This window comes from Olea europaea, chromosome 18 (assembly GCF_002742605.1).
Source record: "Olea europaea var. sylvestris chromosome 18, O_europaea_v1, whole genome shotgun sequence".
NCBI lineage: Eukaryota > Viridiplantae > Streptophyta > Magnoliopsida > Lamiales > Oleaceae > Olea > Olea europaea.
In genome coordinates this window covers 8565315-8587146 of record NC_036254.1, presented here as the reverse complement: position 1 = coordinate 8587146, position 21832 = coordinate 8565315, and the positions used below count along the sequence as shown (strand labels likewise).

The 21832-nt window shown below is 34.3% G+C and overlaps 1 protein-coding gene across 1 annotated transcript; it reads right to left on the bottom strand.

Annotated features, from left to right (window-relative positions):
• Positions 1–1452: 1452 nt before the first annotated feature.
• On the bottom strand, positions 1453–16840 carry LOC111367383 (zinc finger CCCH domain-containing protein 44-like). The gene is made up of 10 exons (XM_022988225.1): positions 16052–16840; positions 15595–15674; positions 14582–14769; positions 7179–7872; positions 6902–7029; positions 5761–5820; positions 5632–5682; positions 5252–5322; positions 3716–3864; positions 1453–3607 (listed from the first exon to the last, which is right to left on the bottom strand). Exons 1-10 carry the CDS (start codon positions 16642–16644, stop codon positions 1707–1709), a joined length of 3915 nt encoding a protein of 1304 aa, XP_022843993.1. The 5' UTR covers positions 16645–16840; the 3' UTR covers positions 1453–1706.
• Positions 16841–21832: the final 4992 nt, after the last annotated feature.

Below are 21832 nucleotides of genomic sequence, written 5' to 3'. Positions count from 1 at the left end.
TTCACTCACAAGTTGGGTGTTACGGATCTTCATGCTCTAACTTGCGAGGGAGTATTGAAGGAAATTACCATTCACGGAAATATTTTCCTTGTTAATTATGATTTTTCCCCCTAGATTAGTGCCTCCTACCATACATGACTCCTAACTTTGCATTATAGAAGGCTGCTTTATCTTTATTCAAATCAATGAGAATTAATTCATTCCTATACCAAATCTAACACTAATCGTCGCTTTTGTCAGAGAGTTAAAATTCTAGACTTTGTTAGTGGTTTAATATAATACCTACTAAAAAAGTTAAAAGCAAGCAACCACCAAAAAAATTTAAAAATGTTCTATGAATTGAAATGTCGAGACTCTTCCCCCTAGATAATCCAATTCAATTTCGAATCTCAAATTTTGAAAATAAAAAATCATGCAGCTGATTGAATTTCCCCAACTTGTATGATAGTCGCTTGAGAACAATCAAACTAGTATTAGCACAATTATTGAAGTTTAGACAAGTAAATCACCTTACTCTCGTTACGGTTCACGAATCATTCATAAATTGACCAAAAATAAACGCAGCAAATAAATATACTTGGTCCAAAATACCACAATTGAAATGCCAAGTTTAAAACAAGGATAAAGATATTTGTACAAAATCTTGTTAACAAAATGTACTCTCTCACAACAGTGTTGGGCCCCACGTGAAGTTAAAAAGTGTCAGCTTGTGGCCCCTACCCCCATTGCGTTTTCATTCATTTTTTCAATAAAAAGGCAATTTTACCCTCTATTCAAATAAAACAACAACAACAATAATAATAAAGAGCTAATTGCAACTATAACCCCAAATTTTCAAAAAAATTACAAATTAATCACAAATATATACTGAAAAAAAAAGGAAGAAGAAGAAGAAGAAAAACAACACTATATTGCAATTATGACTTCTTCTTTTTTTGGTTTTTTTTTATTTTTATTTTATTAATATATTTATGACTGATTTGTAATTTTTGAAAATTTAGAATTATAATTACAATTAACTCTTTATTTTTCTATTCTATTCTTTTTGTTATATGCTAATAGGTAGTAAAATCACCTTTCCATTGAAAAAATAGATGAAAAGAACATTTTGCACAATGAAATGTGAAAATATGGGTAAAAATGTCAAAAAATGAAAGGTGGGAAGTTTTGCACAATAACATTAAAAGGTATTTGTGCTATTTAACCGTACTAAAAATATAGCAATCACAAACAATAATAGACCATTTGCTCCAATTAGCTAAATATTCTGATAACAAATTCATGATTTACACTGGGAGGAAGGAAAGGAGCTAATGTTTGCGCTCCCTGGTCCGGCCCAGCAGATTGTACTCTAAAATACTAACCTTATTTCAATCTAGAATACTGCAAAAGCTTTTGAATCGACTTACATCACTANGGCCCAGCAGATTGTACTCTAAAATACTAACCTTATTTCAATCTAGAATACTGCAAAAGCTTTTGAATCGACTTACATCACTAGACTGACTTTACAAAAAAGGCAAAACAATATGATGATACACAAATCAAGCAACATCTATCTTTGGACCTCAAAAGGACTACACAAGTCAAATCATTTGGATTGTGTACTACATAGCCAATAACTTAAGCCAAAAACTCGAGAGCGAGCTCTCAAGAATTAATTTTACTAACCCATCGTCAGCAGGAAATTGTCATTTAACTAGACGTCATGGGTGTAGATAGTCGCAGAATGCACCTTTTTTGCAATGCCCACTTTCATAGAATTTACACACACGCTGCCCTTTCGGAAGAGGCCTAGAATATCCACCAGCAGCAGCAGCACCACCTCCATAAGGATGTCTGCCCCATGGAGGCCTGCCCCTCCCAAAGCCTTGGTCCCCGCTTTGGTAACCCCAATCTCTAGGGCTAGCAAAACTTTGCCCACCATTTTTCCGTTGGTTATCCCATGGAAGACTCCCATTCGGAGCACTATGGTTCATGTTTGGATTTCCCCATGATGTCCCTGGGTTTGTGAATCCCAGGTTCGGTATTCCTTGAGCATGTCCTCCCAATACTAGATTGACATTACCCTGCACAGTCACCAGATTAATGTTACCCTGAACGTTTCCCCAACCAGGGTCCACAGTTTCAGATCCTGTGCCAAGAGCCAATGTCGTGCCAACCATGTCTTGACTTGTGTTTGGTGCAGGAGGATGGAAATCGGATCCAGCATCCACTCGGAAAGATGGACCATTTGTTTCTCCTTCACTACTTGCTGATGACTGTACGCATGAGCTCCTTAATGGATCAAGAGCATTCGCCTGAGACTGACAAGTAAACTGCATCTCCCCACTGGAGCTCAAAGCTTCACTTTTTCCAGGATCACGTGTACGGCTGAACTCCTCAATCGAGCTAAAACAACCATCATTACAATCTTGAATTAATTCTTTCTCAAACTTAATGGCTGAAGTAGGGGAAGGCAAACCACCTTGTGATTCCATAACTTCAGTCAACAAATCTGATACTAAATCCTCACCGAGAGCATCAATCTCAATCTTTTCATTGCTTGACGCTTGCCAACTAGTTATATCTGAAGTAGGATGCGAGGAAGAAGAAAGAGTCAGCATGTTAGCCAGCGAAGTATAAGCATCATTAAGAGATTTAGGAGGTTTTAGTGAAGATCCGGCGACAAGACAAGAATCCCATTCCTCCACTGAAGCTTTTGCATGGGTAGGGGAATATCCACACCATTCGTCAGGACCAGCACTCGGAAATTTGAAGATACCAGAACTTTGCATAGGAATATCTGAACACACAGACTGCTGCTTTTCAGCTGTCTGAACTTCCCAGTCCTTGATGCATGTCTCGGGTGTAGTAGGCAGACGTGAGAGATCTATGTCACCATCATGTTTAGATAAATTAGGTGACCTGGTGACAGGTACAAAATCAGAACTCGATTCAATATTCTTCGAACTTAAGACAGAACCCAAATTTTCTTGAGAAGACTGACCAACTTGACTCTGTTTATTTTCACAATCATTTCCACCAGCCATCTGAATTTCAGTTCTCCCACTTGAATTTTCCTCTCCATGTTGTGTACAGTGGTTGAAACTCAAATGTGGCGAGGAACCCGACTCATCTGCCCTTTCAAGTCTAGCATCACAACTAACAAATCTATTATCAGAAATAGCTTCAAATTTCTGGGACTCTGAAGAAATGTTATCTGGCAACTTTGGTGCTTCATGGAATCGCCCGTTTAAAGCACTAATCAGAAGCACAGAATCATATTCCTCGTGATTTGTCCATATCCTCATATCAGGTGGAAATAGTCCAGTCATGCTCCACTTCCGAAAGTGCATCATGGAAAATGGCCCTTGAATTTTACCATTCGGATCCCGATAGTGCCACAAATTTCCAGTTTCAATAGTATTAGCAGAAGACAAGTTTCCAATGGAGCCAGTAGTGATTGAAGTTTCTAATCCAGATTCCATCATGGCTTGATCACACCCATCAGTTGCCAAGCTAGAAATATTATCTTGACTTGCATATTTCTCCAAACTACGTGATCCATTCGAATCTATTTTTTCATCAATTCTATTCTGCAGCTGGATCGACCCATCTTCTATACCTGAATATAAGATTTAGTACAAATACGTTTAAGTAAAAACAAAAGCAAACAAAATAACCAGTGGAAAAACACACTTCCAAGTCCATAAAGCCCAAAATGTAGTGTTACCTGGCTTACTGTTATTGCCAAGTTTCGTGTCTTCTTCAGATTCATAATTTGGGTTCATTTTTGGATCAGCATGGATTTCTGTAACTTCACAAAGTTTCCGCTGGTGTTCCAACTTCAGAAGCTGTATTTCTTGTATACGTTCACGGCATGTGAAAATCGTCAAGGAACTCCAAACACATTCAAGGTGTTTCATCATACTCGTGTCACCGTTGGAGAATATTAAACAAAAAAAAAACTATTCATGATCCATTATCATTAAATCCCACTTCCTCAGAATAACGAGAGGTGGAATTATGAAAGACCACTTCTCCTACCATATTTCAAATTGCAGGGGAAAACTATGAGATGTCAAAAAAAGGAAAAAGAATGACAAGGATTTATATAAATAATCAAAAGTTAATTAGAAGTGATCTTAAATCATTTTTTAATTAGTGCCTTCTGGAGATTATTAATTATCATGACTACATACTCCTAAACTATTCACCTGAATCAGTATATGTGATAACCCAAGTATTCCAAAGGTGACAAGCTGGACCAACCAAATTCAACTTATAATTAATTACAAATTCATTAATTCAGTATTTCTAATATAGACTCCGTAATCAGAGCACGACTCATGATTTTTCATATATAACAGAGGTGGTGCCAAAGCTGAACCCCTAGGCAAAATCAACTATCAATCAAATACTTTTTCCCAATTCGGGAGACCACTTGAAGCAAGAGGTTAATGTGTCTAGGGGTGAGAAAAATACCAAAAAGGGACAAAATGGACCTAGTCAGATCGGTTGGGACACCATTTGGTTCAGTTTTCGTGCTGAGCTTGGACCGAAGCCCAAAAACATGGTTCAGTGATCGAGTTGGGTCCCGACCTGACCCTTTAAAAAACGACTTAAACAAAAGCCAACCTACTTTCCCAACCACACAACACCAAACCAATTTGGGTCAAAACCCACAGAGACAATATAAGCAGTCACACAGACGCAGAAGCACACATAAACACACTGAAAGAAGATCTTGTGGTGAATGGGTGGATGTCATTTATGGGGGCGTGGTGGTGATGGTTTATAGTGGGGGTGGTGGTCGTGGTTCGTATGTGCTGCGGTGGTGGTTAATGGGTGATGGTTTATGGGTGTGGTGGTTTATGGTGGTGGTGGTTTATGGGTGGCCAGAATGACCTGAAATGAAAACTTTTGGTTCTGGTTGGTTTAATTTTTAAAAAGTATTGGTTCATTTTCAGGTTGGGTTTGCGCCCAACCCAACCCATCCTGTGCCCACCCCTAACTGTCCACTGGGTCCAATAATTCTTCAAAATATATTCTTTTACCTTTCTCAACTAACAATGCATTTGGAGAGAAAAGAGTTTAAAAGGTTTTTCACCTTTGAAGCTACAATTAATATGTTGCCAGGAAAAAAGAACTTCACATTAACAGCTCCTTCTAGGTAGAGATAACTATGTTTTTTTTTTTTTGGCAAACATGAGGTTATCAAATATCACCATATAATTCAAAATATCATATGATTTTAAACAAAGGATATTCCTTCTTTTGTCCCTCCTCACTAGCTTGTCCAAGTAGTCGATTTAGCTGTGATATCTCTGCTTCAAGTGGCTAATATAAAAAGTTAAATAAGAAAAGATCCAAACAAGAATAAGAACAGAAATTAGGTCATAAGAATAGAAGATAACCATGTAACATCACCCCCAACCTTCCACCCCCCAAAAAAATCATAAAATAAAATAAAACTCCCACAGTAAACAAACATAAGGAGTAAGTAAGGGCACCCAGACATGCCAAAGGTATGGATGAGGAAATGAAAAATTTAAGTAAAAACTGATAATGGGTATTTGACATTTATGTACTATATGAAATCAGGGTAGCTAAAGAACCACAACATAAAACAACAGTTCACAAACTCACTTCATTCATCCTGACTGCTTGGAGTGCCATAGCTTTCTTGTGTACATCACCCTACACCAAAGTAAATATTAGCAAATTCTCATGTGCATTACTTTAAGATAAACTTTTATATAGTTCCAGTACGCATACAACAGTCAGTGGTTTTCTAAGCCCATGCTTTATGCTTCGACGTAATTGCCTGCATTCATCCTGAATATCAAAATTGATTATTAGAGAACGATATGATCTCTCCAAGGGGGGAAAACATATTGAATGAGCGTATCCACATAATAAGTGTTCCAGTCTTGCAAAAATAGCAAAGATTTTGAACTCCCTACAAATTCACTAAGGCAATCATTTCCATTTTGTACATAGTGATTTTGTAAAGTAACAAATATCTAGAAAATGCATAGCTAAGTTCGTGTAATCTTATTTTAAAAAAAAAAAAAATACATATTGAATGAGCTTATCCACATATTGAATCACTATGTACAAAATGTATTGAATGAGCGTATCCACATAACATTTGTGTTCCAGTTTTGCAAAAATAGCAAAGATTTTGAACTCCCTACAAATTCACTAAGGCAATCATTTCCATTTTGTACGTAGTGATTTTGTAAAGAAACAAAAATCTAGAAAATGCATAGCTAAGTTTGTGTAACCTTACTTCAAAAAATCAAAAAAAATATTGAATGAGCGTATCCACATATTGAATCACTATGTACAAAATGTATTGAATGAGCGTACCCACATAACATCTGCATTCCAGTTTTGCAAAAATAGCAAAGATTTTTTGAACTCCCTAAAAATTCACTTAGGCAATCATTTCCAATTTTTACGTAGTGATTTTGCAAAGTAACAAATATCTAGAAAATGCATAGCTAAGTTTGTGTAAACTTATTTCATTAAAAATAAAAATAAAAAAGAATAGTTTTTGAGCCATACAGGTGAAATTACATCTTTTTCTGTCCCATAATACATCAAATGTTGAACTTTAGAATCAGGAAATATCAGCCAATTTTAATAAGGCATGTGATTAATCCACCACAAATAGAAACGGATTAGTTTTAATTACTCCATTTAAAACAGAAAGGATTTTAAAAATGCATTGAGTTAAAAACCTTAAGTTATATAATAAATCTTCTTCGTGAGGCTAAAGAAAAGACCAGAAAGATCTACAACTACCACTCACGACCACCGCTAGTATTGATTTCCACTTTCGGAACAAAGATTATCAATTCAACACTCAGAAAGAAGCAGAGAAGTTGTTCAAATCTGCATCTCAAATCACCTCAGAGAAGACTTGATCTGAAATAGCGTCAATTGATAGAGCTTCTTTCTTGTCTAAGTTTAGAACTTCAAGCCTGATATCTGTTGTCTTACAACCAGCTTTATGTGGTTCGGCTGTCTTAACTGTACCTGAATTCCAGATATTAAAATAGGATTAGTTCAGTAAATGTGCGACTAGCAAAAAGGAAAAAAAAAAAAGTTCTTTTAACGATGCACTAAAAAGAAAGAAAGAATAATAGGATAAAGTACGCTTTTAATTAAGTTATGCACATACATACCTACAACTTGGACAAGCCTGTAAAAATCTTCCTGATGATCATTACTTGATACTCTGATTCGCACAAATGAGCCAACAACCATTTCATGGAACTTCTCATCTTTGATAAGAGCCTCCATCAAATTACGTCGCAAATAAATCAAGCTAATGTTCTGAAAATCAATTGCAGCATACTCATCTATTTTTTTCCGGGGTGCTCTCTCTTGCATGACGTCTTTAGACCCCCATTTAGCGTCTCTGTCATTGCTTGGTTTGTTCACTCCTTTTTCAATATTTGGCTTTTCTGTGCCTCTGTCAATGCATGACTGGTCTGGGCCTTCATCAATGATCTGCTTCTTTGTATATAAATTTTGGCTCGTCTCATCAGGCTCTTTTTTATTACTCGTCCTTACGTCTTTATCATTGCTTGAAATTTCGGTCCTTAATGGGTCCTTATAGACTAAACCATGCAGTTCTTCAGACTTATTAAGCTCAAAATGTTCGGAAGACCTGTATGAATTAGTAACTTTTCTACCATGTCCATTACGATATACATTATTTAATCTCCGCTTACGAGGCACCATAGCCACATCTTCCAATGGTTTCCCAGCTTCAGTAAGCTCACTCATGGTCAACGATAGCTTCTGCTTTAAGAAAACCCAATACACTTTGAACAAATACTCCCAGCTAGTTTTATCATCAAAATCTACTTGAACCTGCACAAATAATTTCACTATATTAGGTTAAAATCGCAAAGGAGAAACTAGCATGTTTGGTTAAGCTTAAAAGGGGGGAAAAAGGTGCAGATTTTTAAAAAACCAGCCTGGACAAAGGAAAGGGTCAAAGGTCTGAACCTTGCTTTATAGAAGTTAGAAAAAATAAATAAATTAACTTAAATAATAAAAACACATTGATCACTATTAAAAATAAAATAAAATGGAAGAAGAAGAAGTTAACAGTATCAACAACTCAAAGCATACAATTAGCACAAATAATCCAATACAATAAGCAGTGCAGATCGTCCTATTCAATCCAATTACACACAATGCAAAAAACTTGAATAGTAAGCAATAATGAAAATCATATTATCGCAAATCACAACAAAAAATGAAAATTATTATAATGAAAATCATATTATCTCAAATCACAACAAAAATGAAAATTATTAGTTAGCTTTAAGGCTATACATTCTGTTGAAATCAAGCATGTTCATCAAATTATTCTATTTAATTTCAGTTGATGTTGACGAAACTGTGTTCAATTAGGGAGAAGAATTTCAGACTTGCCATTGCAACAACAGAGCCGTTATATTTTATCTGCTTAATAGATTTTAGCAAGCCTCCAACCCACATTCATGATTTTCTGTGCACGTGAGTTTGGCATTAAAAAATGAGAAAAGGAAAGAAGCAGCACATACATATACAGTGAGTTTGGAAGATCTGAAGAGCTCCAGAGTCTCAAAGAATCAAAGTAGTTGACCTTTGAATGAAAAAAAAAAAAAGGCAAGAAAATAAATTTTAATGAAAGAAAGAATTGAGAAGCAGCACAGACGAAATCTTGAACCTTAAATGACGAGATGACGAGAGAAACAAAATGCATTTTTTTTTTTAAAATTGAACCAGGAAAACTAGCGGATTCTGGTTGAACTGGCCAGTACCATGGTTTACAACCGGTTTTCAACTGCACAGTATTTAGAGGCTAATCAGTCCAGTTTCCAGTGTTACAGTCAAACCAACTGGTCTTGCCCGGTTTTGATAAAATTAATAAAATGTGACTTTGTTTCCAAACACGTATTTATATCTTACCTTCATCATGTTTGGCTGAAATGCTTAAGAGCATCTTTTCCTGGCAGTATGTGAAATGATGCTGTCAAAAAAGGTACTTCTAAGCACCTATTAAGCTTAGCCAAACATGCTTCTTACTCTTACTTCTAAGCATATAAAGCTTCTTATTTTGGAAGTAACACTCACCAAAATGTCCAAAAAAAAGAGTAATCTGCTTATTTTCAGCTTTAACCAATGAAAGTAATATCATTTTACTTACGCCTCATAAATTAACTTTCTTGTAAGTAAACTTTAATGCTTAGCCAAACATGCTCCACAGGAAAATAATGTCGAGTGCAAGCCATATAAATAATTAGTCCACATCAGAGCAGGGGGGTGAAGCCAGGAATTTTATTCAGTGAGACCATAATTAAAGGAAATAAGGGAAGGAAGTCAAGAAGAAGGTGTCTGCTATGCATTAAAGGGAAAAAGACAGCTTCTGAAAATGGAAGGGGAGAGAAGGAAGGATGAGAAAAAACAAGGGCAAAAAAGAGCAAGCAAAGTAAAAAAATAATAATAAAGGTATCAGACGTGAGTTGTGGAAGGGGAGGAAAAAAATAAATACAAGGCAGAACTACATGCACAAAGTACACAGAAATGAAGCTATATGTAGCGAAATTTTCATAACTTCATATGGATAAAATATTTTGAAAAGTCAGCAGAAGTGGGAGCAACTGCCCCCACTGGCCCCAATGTGGCTCCACCAATGCATCGGTAGTTATTTGTTTTCTTTAATTTTTGGCATTGAGATTTTTTGGCTCAATAAATAGTATTATGTCTGAACAATTGTTGAACCAAAAGATTCAAGCAGAAACAACAAAGAACGCCAAGATTTACCCAGTCTCAGTAATAACAGACCAACGTATACATTGGAGCTCCATGCCATCACTTGTCTGCACAATATTCAAAGTTCAAAGTACAAGATTGCAAGAATATCAAACAGAAGCACTCAAAAATTTGGAAGTTTCTGGCCTATACTACAGATCTCATTCAAGAGGACATACAATATACAACGAGAGCCATACTAATCACTCTCAGTCTAACAAGAAATATATATCCTCGCATCAACCCTCAAAATGGAGGCCAACAGTTTACAGAAGGTCAAAACTCTTCTTTTATTTGCACAGCCAGAGAAAGGAAGAGAAAAGGACGAGAAGAAGAATGAAGTTCTTAGTGTAACCCTAGTCTGATGCCAATTGTTTTAAGGAAATCTGCCAGCCATTAATCTTTTTAGTGAATCCAACGCCTCTTAATGTGCCAGGTGGACAAGTTGTACTTCTCATCTGGGAATGAAATGTTTGGCCTGGAGCCATATTTCTCAAATGCAACTTCAAGTCAAAAATACATTTCCTTGGCAGAACATTCTGACAACAAGCAATGTGACCTTTTACTCCGTTCGTTCAGCTATTTCCATCCAAATTATGGTATTCTGGCTTAGCTCTATGCTTGCAAATGTAAATATATGCTCATCATGTTGAGCAGCGCTAGACTATGATGGAAACAAGGAAGGGAAAAGAAATGTATTTGCCTGTTTGGAAGTCGAGCAAAAGAGTTGGTCTCATTACAACAATTTCTAACAAGAATGGCATTTAATGCTAATCTTAATCAGAAAAAAAAAAAAAAGAGAGAATCACAACTTTCTTTCAGACCAGATACAGACACAGGAGACTTTTCCTTATTTTCATTTTTTTCTTCCTTCACAATGGAGCACTTCTCAAGGATCAGTTACCTGACTGATATTGTCTAAAATTGCTAAATCGAAATTTTTTTGCTCAAACAGAGGGCTCAGTTGATTTAACAAACCAGGAGGACGAAGCCTTTCAATTCGTCCTAATTTGGGCCATAACTTGCATTTCAGAACAACATATAAATTAACCAGTTAGACCCAAGCATTTAGCACAAGGCCCTCAATATCATCCATGCAAAGTCACAATAATCAACGGAATCAATTAATGATCACCAATTGGAGCATGATTTGGCACTTTTTTAGTTGAAGCATCAGTCTCGTACTCCGAAAAAACCTATCACGCTTAAGTAATTTGAAGGAAGTAAAAGGTGGAGAGACTATTGACTTGGTTGTCAGCAAGTGACGAAGGCATAAATGGTTGAAAGATCAGTCAGGTGGTACTATCTCTTAGATTCACATGCTTTTGCTACAGAGAAACCAGGGAGGGGAGAACTCAAGAATGAGAATGAAGCACAATGGCGGGTGATCTTTGGAACATTTGAGAAAGAGTAGATGATCCTTTTTTGAAAAGGGTTGGGGAAAATGAAAATTAAAGATTACAAGGAGAGAGGGAGCAATAGGCTAGAGATTAACCACTTGGATAGGAAGTATGTAATGAAGGATTAAAAGGAAAGAAAGATGATCAATGCAGAGACTAGCAACATTTTTTCAACCCATGTCTCACACTTCACAGAGTATGGCACAACGGTGAGACAAAAACCACTAGCTAATTTATGTTACTCTCGTTTTCAAAACAAAATTTCAGTGCAGAACTATTACTAATGAAAGGTTCAATGAAATCAAACTTATTGCAACCACATCAAACAATGATACTTTCGATACACCTCCACCTCTTCTAATTTGTTTTATGGAGATCTCACGATTCTTGTGAATTAGGCCCTTTTAATGTCTACACTTGCATAAAATGACCATTTAAGTCGTTATCCAATTAATTTAACCTCAATTAGCCACATCCACTTGCTGGTGATATTCTCATTTTGCTAATTTATTCATTCTAATCTAGTCACACCTCTACCTTAACATTTTAATTTGTTGTGCTCATCACACAGATATTTTATCTCTTAATAGTCCAACATTCTAAGTTATAGTTCCACTCCATCTTATTCTCCTCAACTAAAATATGTCACCAATACTATTGCTTACGCAAAAGGACCCCTCAGCTTGGATATGCTTGGTAAGTTCATAAATAATCAAAGCGAAGAGAGAAAAACCTGAGGCAAACCCTTTAACACAAGCCTACTGTCTTAGGAAAGGAAATTCCCTAATTCTACTACCCTCACAAGATCTCACATGCGTAATTGTTCTATCATATGCGCATCCTTAACGATATCAATATCTACGCAATAAAAAATCATATCTTCTCTAGCACCCACCATACACACTTTTGCAGGAGCCCTATCAAGTACACTTATATTTAGCCCTTGTTTGAGCCCCTTTTTTTGTTAAAATGCATTTTAGAATAGTATTTTGTTGGAAAATGTGTGATTAAAAAGTAAGGAAATGTTGTAGATTTACTTGTAAAATTATTTTACAGAAGAACATGTGGTTGAAAATGAATTTTGTTTCCAAAAAAAAAAGGCCCAAACATAGGCTTAATCTGGGCCCTATGGTGTTGCAGCTCTCAAGTACATTTCATTACAACAAGCATGCTCCCACGCCACAATATATGACTTGGGTACAGCAGAGGTATGTCGATGTAGTAATAATAATCAGCACCAATAATGCATGAAAGCAGTGTCAACACATGCTAATTGCCAGTATATACATCTAAATATTGCTATAACATTAAGAACTCAAATGCACACACCACATTAATAAAAGAGGATAAATTTGTAATCATTTACCTCAAACTTTCACTAACAAAATTCTAAATATCTAAGGCTTCAGATTTGATCAAATAATTAAGAAAATCCTTTTTAAGGCAGAAGAAAATTGGTGTGACAAAATAAGCTGATGTTAATTTTGTAAGTCATTCAACATAGAAGTTAGCTGGGAGAGAGGTCAATTCAGTTCATTGACTAAAGCTTCATAAAAAATGTGACAAAAGCATCTAATGTGCCAAAACATCACTTTAAACAATGTGCCACGAGTAAGGATACGTGGATCCATCTCAGTGATCTAACCAAAAATCCTTAACATGTGCCAGCACAAGATCTCACATACATAATTGTTCTATCACACGTGTATCCTTAATAATATCTTTATCTACCCAATAAAAAATCATTTCTTCTCTACCACCCACCATTCACACTTTCTGTACGAACACTATCAAGTACATTTATATTTAATGTGGGCCATATGGCATAGCAACTCTCAAGTAAATTTCATCATAACAAGCATGCTCCACGCCCCAACATATGACTTGGACCCAACAGAGGTATGTCGGTGTAATAATAATAATCAGCACCAGTAATACATGAAAGCAGTGTCAACACGTGCTAATTGCCAGTATATCCATCTAAGAAAAGCTATAATATGACTTGGACCCAACAGAGGTATGTCGGTGTAATAATAATAATCAGCACCAATAATACATGAAAGCAGTGTCAACACGTGCTAATTGCCAGTATATACATCTAAGAAAAGCTATAATATGCAGAACTCATATGCACACCACATTAATAAAAGAGGACAAATTTGTAATCATCGCACCTTAAATTTTCACCAAGAAAATTCTAAATATATAAGGCTTCAAATTTATCAAATAATTCAACAATTCCTTTTGAAGGCAGAAAAAATGTAATTGGCGACTAAATAAGCTGATGTTAATATTGTAATAGTCATTCAACATAGTAGTTAGCTGGGAGCTTTGTAGCACGGACACCCTAAATAAGGTATCGCGTCCGTGTCCGACACGTGTTAATACCGACACTCTTCGAACACTCTACAATAACCATTTTTCATTTTTACTATAGCTATATATATATATTTAACTCAAAATTATTAGTAAATAATAAATAAGTACTCATATTTAAAAAATTTTAACAAGAAAAATCAATAATAAGTATAAAAATAAATTCATACTATATAATTGAAGAATTTAATTAACACGTCAACGATGTGTCATGCCAGTAATTTTTTGAAAAATCACGAGTCGACGTATTCGACACGAATAGTGTCAAACACACGTGTCCGTGTCGGTACATCATAGGCTAGGAGAAAGGTCAGTTCAGTTCATTGACTAAAGCTTCATCATAAATGTGACAGAGCATCTAATGTGCCAAAAACATCACTTTAAACAACGTGCCACGAGTAAGGACACGTGGATCCATCTCAGTGATCTAACCAAAAATCCTTCACATGTTCAGCTTCTTTGCTGTAACAAACATGTAATCTGAACTTGATTTTAATTTTGTCAATAAGGTAAAATGAAATAGAAAATCGGATCGCCACATCACCCTAGAAATACCTTTAATGATTATCTCACTTCAAAACAGATAAGCAAAACTACAAACAAACTGGCATCAGAAATGAAGCCTCTTAAGGTTGAAAACTCAACTTATCCTAAACAGAAATACATATTTTAACTCTAAAACCAATCTGTTTTTCTGCACGAGCAAATTCTTTTATGTCAAACAACTCGGCATGCACATTCACTAATTTGTTACCAATAGAAGTCCTTGATATAAATGCTAACTTTTCAGATTGATTTATAGAACATTCAGAAAACGCCAGTAGACATACTAAATCCAGCTGCTATCGTTGTTATTATTGAAAATTGGAAAACAAAGAATTCCAAGGAGAAAAAATAAACGTCACAAAATTCTTTAGTCAGGCTAAAGTACATCCGTAGAACAAACTAACATAAGAAAAGAACAGAAGTACTGAAGGTGCAAATGAGATCATTGTGCATACCGTTTCATTGTTCGCTGGGTCTTTTTTTTCAATCAGCATGATAGTCTTCATGCATGTAGCGCAAAATCCTTTGTTTCCTCTAACGCACACATAGTCAGCATCTTTTGTGCAGCGCTTGCACAATGAATAGGTGCAAGTGTAGCACATATAATGCGAAGACTTCAAACATATAGTACATATGTGCCAACCTGAAGAAAGTAGAATCACAAGAACCCGTATGTATTATCATCGCGAAAGTTCATCAAGCATCATAATATGCATCTACTTAACAAATACAGAAAATTGAATGATTAACAACAAACAAATTAGTAACATTTTAGTTCGAAGCATTTCGTAGTAATAAGACATTATACTCATATTCTCATATGAAACAGATAATGTTCAGCTAACAATAAAAATATCTACACTGAGTTTTCAAATTAACTATGACATTAGTAGGGCTAACCTTATACTAAATGAACCCATATTTAGACTGTAAAAGCTATAATTAGCTTCCAAATAAAAAGCAAGAAACCAAATGTTTATCAATCAAACTAATGTGATTTGGTTTGTTTATGATTCAGTAGCTTAGTTTAAACCCACAAGCTGCTTCAAGTTTCTCTGATGTTTCCGAAATTTATTAAATTAAATACAAACTCTTTTCAAGATTTCGAAGCGTTTACCCAAGAGTAAGAGGACACGTGTCCAACAACGAGAATGTTGGTCATTTAGAAGTTTTGGTGCTTCTATGACTATCTATCTCGACAATATGCATAACAAGAAAAACATTCAAAAGTTTCAACTACCAATGGGTATCATAAATGAATCAAGTTTTAAAATATCTTGGCTAAATCCGTTATTTCATTTAATGCTATAATTCTACTTATTAACATAAATACAAGGGGACATATAGAAGTCCGAAATTTTCGCCACAAATAGCAAAAGAAGAAACAAAATAATAATTCATACAAAAAGCCAAAACTTCAGAATCGCCAGACTTCATTGAATTCATACACAGTAAAAGAGTTACATACCACAATTCCACACAGTAGTTGAACTAAAAAATTCCTCATCTCGCTTAATACATGCTGGATGATACGCCTTTGGACAGCCCCTATCCAATAGTAGCAGATATTCAATTAACTAGAAGGGAAGCTTCAAATATATCTTTCTCGGTGTACTTATTTCTTACTTTAGAAATGAAGATGTTGAATTGTAAATTTAAATTAAACAAATGTATCTCTGAATGAAAGCTTAAGCTATCAGAAGAGATTGTTCAACTGCAACGTAATATGACGCATTTATTAAAAAAAATGTGCCACCATGTCTTTGAATGTGGCCTGTACAGGGAACACCTCTCTGAAAAGCTTCAAGCTATTCAATTAGATGGTTCAACAAAAGAATCAAATGAATGAAATTTGAAAAGAAATAAGTTAATTCTAACTCAAAAATTTGAACTTTTGGTATGCGGTGCTCTAAATTTCAACTCACCTGCGATCACAAAGCACGAGAGAACCCCCATCGAAGCAAATGAAGCAAACATCCTCCTCTTCCTCCTGTTTTTCCCGCTTTGGAGGCGGAGGCTTTGCTGCTGCTTCAACAGGCCCCTTCGGCCGACGTCCTCTCTTCCGCTTCTCACCACTTGAGATCATCTGCTGCCCTGCTCGGATGGCTGGTAAGACACCCTCCTCTACCTCATGTTTTTCCCGCTTCCGAGGCGGAGGCTTTTCTGCTGCTACCGGATCCTTCTCCTTCGACGTTCTCTTCCGCTTCCCACCACTAGCCATCATTTGCTGCCGTGCTCGCGCAGCTGGCAAACACATAACCACAGTATAAGGTTGCAGTTCCACGACATCCGAATCGATCTCGGGCGGAGTTCCGACTACCTGCTGGTCATCCATACCCCAAATCCCCGCCGATGTAGATTCCCCGCCGTTGTCATTTCCTCCAGCTCTTTCAACAGTGGTGGTGACAGCCTCGTCATCGTCAAAACCCTGGGTCTGCGCCACCGCAGCTAACAGCGTTTCTATGTTCTTTCGACACAAACCGGAACCAAAACTCTCATTTTCCTCCGGCGAACTCATTACCACGAAACCCTAGAATTCCCAGTTGCCACGAAACAACAAAAACTTTGAATAAAAAGGAGATGGTGATCTTATATTTACCGGGCTGTATAAAGAAAATCAAAATGAGGAAAATTCAGACAGAGACACGCTATTATAGAGAGAGAAATATAGAAATGAAGAAATCTGGCTATTGTGGTATAGTATGATTGGTTACTAGGGGGTGAGATTAGTATTATCTTACTTTCGGCGCCAAGTGGAAATGTTAATCACATCATGTATATCTGTGTAAGAGTCAAAACTCTGGAAATGAAGCAAGCCACGTCATCCCCGCCTGAAATTCTTGGTCCTTTTCGAGTCCATTGTTTACAATAAGTCCCCGGTTTCACCGTAAGTCAAATTTCATAAATAATTTTCATCTAATATTTTATGAAACTAATAATTTGATTTTAATTCTCACCAAACAAAAAAAGTAAATTTTTTAATGAATGTGGCTAAAATGGAAAAAAAAAATTGCATTTAAATGCATAACGAGAGAAAGTGCGAGTTTGGAAAAAAAATGAATTTTAAAAATTAATGCTCAACATTAATAACAAGAAGTCCACCTCCATTTAATTGTGGCAATAATGGGACATCATGTTGAATACTCGTGTTTGGTGCAAAAGTAAAGTCGAAAAAAAAAGCCTGTGTTTGAGCCACATTTTAGGAAGAAAATGCATTATTCATGTCAAATTAATGGAAAATATATGGTTAAAAAATAAGAAAAAGTTTTAAATTTGCGTGTAATATTATTTTATTGAAAAATGTACGGTTGAAATGATATCAAATCACTATTGAAAAATACATTTTTTAAAAATAATGTAGCTCAAACAAGCCCTAAGTAACTTTTTCGACTGGAAAACAAGAAAAAACGATAAATTCAAAAAAGTTACCTTGACCGTAAGATTTAGCTAAAAAGCTTATTAAAATATAAGTTCAACATTAATAACTTATTTTAATTATATATTTCAAGATATTCACATTTTTTCAACAACGTATTTAATCGATTTTTATTAAAATTTTGATTTTTATCTAAACCTGACGAAACCTTAAAGTAAGGAAAGTTGTACTTTTTTCTAAGCTCAGCCGGTCATGGGCTTCAGATACGGTGTTAATCAACAATGAAGTGGACTTGAATAATTAGGTAAATTAAATTAAGCAGAACTAAATTCATTGTATCTTGAAATGTAAACAATTTAAATTTTAAACAGTTAATTATGAATTGGCAAACATGTGATGTAGGGCCGGGGAATAGGATGGAGGTTGGAGGTGGGGTCAACAAGTCAAATTGAGGGCGTGGCATTTCAGTAGTGCGTGCAAAAGGCGTAGTAACAGTTCTTTGTTAGGTCACTCAGAGTCAACAAAACGACACCGTTGCAATTCACTGTCATCCAGCCTCTAAGTTTGACCAACCATGCATGGTGTAAATAGCCCCTCTTGGCCCCAATTTTCTAGAAATGAAAATGGTTGGGATAGTGTTTTTTTGAAAAATGAGTGGTTGAAAAAAAAATTCGATTTATATTTAATATTATTTTATAGAATATTGTGTAGTTAAAAATAAGAGAGAGAAAAATGAAATGTAATGAAATAAAAATTAATGGAGGCCAAACGAGGACATAGTCTCTTACATTAATTGCACAAACATTTAATTAGACAGTTTAAAAAAAACTCTTCAACTATTATTTTGAGAAGGCATTTTCCTTACAAGGGGTCTTATCGACCCCTCATTGCAGGGACGGCCCCAGATGGAAAAAAAATTACGTCGGGGCTTGCTCATGTGAGTTGTCTGGCAGGAATATGTTGTACCTGCAGAACTTCTCCTTTTTTTTTTTGTCAACACAACAAATGACGTCCATAATGTAAGAAATGAGTGTACAAATAGCAAAACCCACGTCATGCTAACCTTCATAAAGCTTTCGGTTTTGAGTTTGTTTATATTTTTTAAAATTCATTTTTAATTACACGGTCTTCTATAAAAGAATCTTGCACGTAAATTCAAATATTTTTTTTAACTTTTTAATAACATATTCTCTAAATATTACTAGGGTTTTGCTATATGGACAAGGACCTGTCCAAATAGGGACGATATTTCAGACATCCGATCAATAAGCGTCACATCGTCCCTTACTTGGACAAGTCTCAATCCAAGAAGAGTAATCCAAATTACTATAACAAAATCCATTTTTCCATGAAATAGGGCTCAAGTACGGGCTTAATCTTTGCTTCTCTATTTTCTGAAAATGTTAAACTTTTGAAAAAAAAAAAATAGTTAAACGTGTTCCTAGGCTTTTTTTAATAAAAGTTTTGATAAAAAAATTTATCATAATATAATAAAATTTGATGAAATATATGGTTAAAATTTTGATAAAATTTGTGAATACATAAAATATGTAACTAAAATTAAAGTTTGATTGATTAAAAAATATAAAAATTTATCAACACTTAAACAAAAATATATTTAATTTAAATGATTACGAGGTATTTCATTTCATCAAAAACTATGGAAGCTCATATTGATTCAATTGAAATCATTTTAAACATAAACATTAATAATAATAATAATAATAATAATAATAATAATAATAATAATAATAATAATAATAATAATAACTCATTAAGCTCGGCTTAATGAGTTAGTTCATTTCGACTCATGGACTAGCTCATGCTTAATCCTTTTTTGGTATTATTTTATGAATTTCTTGAAAAAGTTGGTCCTTTTAAGATTATTTTGTTAATTTATATATATATTTTTTAAAAAGTCGACTCAAACTCAACTTGGCTCGTGGGAGGCTTGACTCATTTAAGCTCATGGACAACTCGTCATAAGGCCCACGAGCCAAAGGAACGAGCTCGAGTGTCTGCAGATTAAGTCGAGCCACCTTTAATTTGACCTACTAAAATCATATAGTCACTTAAAGTTCACTACAGGTTTTTTCGTCTTCTAAAGTCCATCGTACTTCTATATAAATTTATAGTTATCATGAAAAAAGAGAAAAAGAAAAGGAAAATAAAAGTTAATAGACTTGTATATTTTATTATTTATAGGGAAGAATTAGTGTTACAAGGGATATTCTAGTCATCATCTCTAGGGTTGTATAGGTATGAAAAATCATTCATAAATACTACTATATTTACAACATTCCTCTTTGAATGATTACTTACATAATAATTATCTCACTGAAATATTATTCGACAAAACCTCGATGGAACAAAAATGCCAACAAATGAAAAAGAATAAAAATAATTTGAAGTACAAAATGCTGCTTCATTAAAACCTTGTCAAAAAAATTTAATGGGACAAAACTCGATCAAAGAAAAATAGTACAACTACTTCCCTTGATTTCAAATTTTGTATCGAGTTATCCATATTTTGTATGTCAATATCTTCAATATTTATAACTTGTATGTCAACTTTTTTATTTAAAAAAAAAAAAACAATGAGACAAAATTTGATGACTGTGGTAACATAATGATTCAAAAAGCTCTTGTTGATATATTCGGAACTCAGGAGTATCATATATCGAAAAATATTATTTTGAGAGTAAATGTCTTGTATATTATGGACATTCATTATATAAAGAATATGCCTCACTTAAATCTTATTAGGAAAAATTCTATGGAAAAATTCTTAATGATGGAAAAAGAAAATATTATTCTTTTGAGTACGCTACAATTTTTGTCTCGTTAAAAAAACCTTGCTATGAAAGTCTAATGGGACAAAATCTCGATGAAGGAAAAATAGTACAATGCGTACTTACTCCCCCTCATAATAATGTCACTTGAATTATGTTTTAGACATATTAAATTCTTCAGGGATAATATTAACACTCATGCTAGATAAGTTGACTATCACATATTTCAAATTTCTTACATCGTTAATATAATATGATACGGGCTTTTGAGTTCATCCACCATGATCTTTGTGAAATTCACGAAGTTTAGAGTTGTGCATTATATATTACAACTTCATTTTTCTCATTTCCTTTGTGCATAAATATATACATTTAGATTTTTGGACTGTAGGTCCAAAAACTTTAGGTTAATTTAGACTAATCAATTTTAGAATTGTATCCTTTTTATTTGGCTAATCATAACTTTGATCAATATATTTCGACGCATTTATTTCAATTCTCGCTATATGATGCAATACATCATATGCAAAATTTTGTCAACACTTTTCTTTTCGATTCTATTTATTTTTTCATAGTAACATAACTTATCAAGATATCCCAATTTTCAATATTTCAGGTACCTAACCTCTTCTAAGATTTTATAATTTGTTATGTCTAAATAGTAAATACTAATCAAAAGTATATGACTCCTTAATGAGACAATATTTATAAATTGCTTCATTTTCCTTTGGAAAATTTTGTATTAGAATTGAATATAATAACACTTCAAGCGTACCATAAATTTAACTAATTACCATCCAGGACGTTAATTCAAGTTGGAGCATTTAAAATTGGCATGTGAGATATTATTGATCTCTTTGGTCAGTAAATACATTTAAATAAATTATTGAGTAAATGCATTTAAATAAATTATTTTTCGAATTTCCGATTTGAATTATCTTTTGAGAGGATTTAGATAATAATACATTTGCAAATTATTTTCAGTTTCTTAATTACTCCCCCTAATGCTAAGAGAAGAGTTCAATCAAATTGACAATCAGTAAATAGCTTTGTGAAATATCACCCATTAGGGCTTGAGATATTATATAAATATTCAAATTACTCATTGATTCTCAACTTTCTTTACTTTACATCTTAGTTAATTGTAGTGGATCAATTTTACATATATTGTACTATCAAAATAGTTAGATGAAAAAATTAGGCTCTAACAATAAATCAATTATAGCAGGGAAAACCAAGATATAAACATGATGCATAATAGCATTCTCTAAATAGGAAATGGGAAGTACTTTGCTCAATTAAATTAATTAGAAGCATTTAACAAGCACTAATGTTAAGCCATTTATCGAGGTCTCAACTAATATTTATTAAAATGTTGAGATTTAAGATCATTAGCATTAACAAGATACACCATTTTGATTGTATAATCTGAAAATTATATTCATAAATTGAGCAATAATTTTGCAAAGTTCAGGTTGCGAGTGTCATGCAGTCATGAAATATATGTATCAAATATATTACATACAAATATGGTCAAC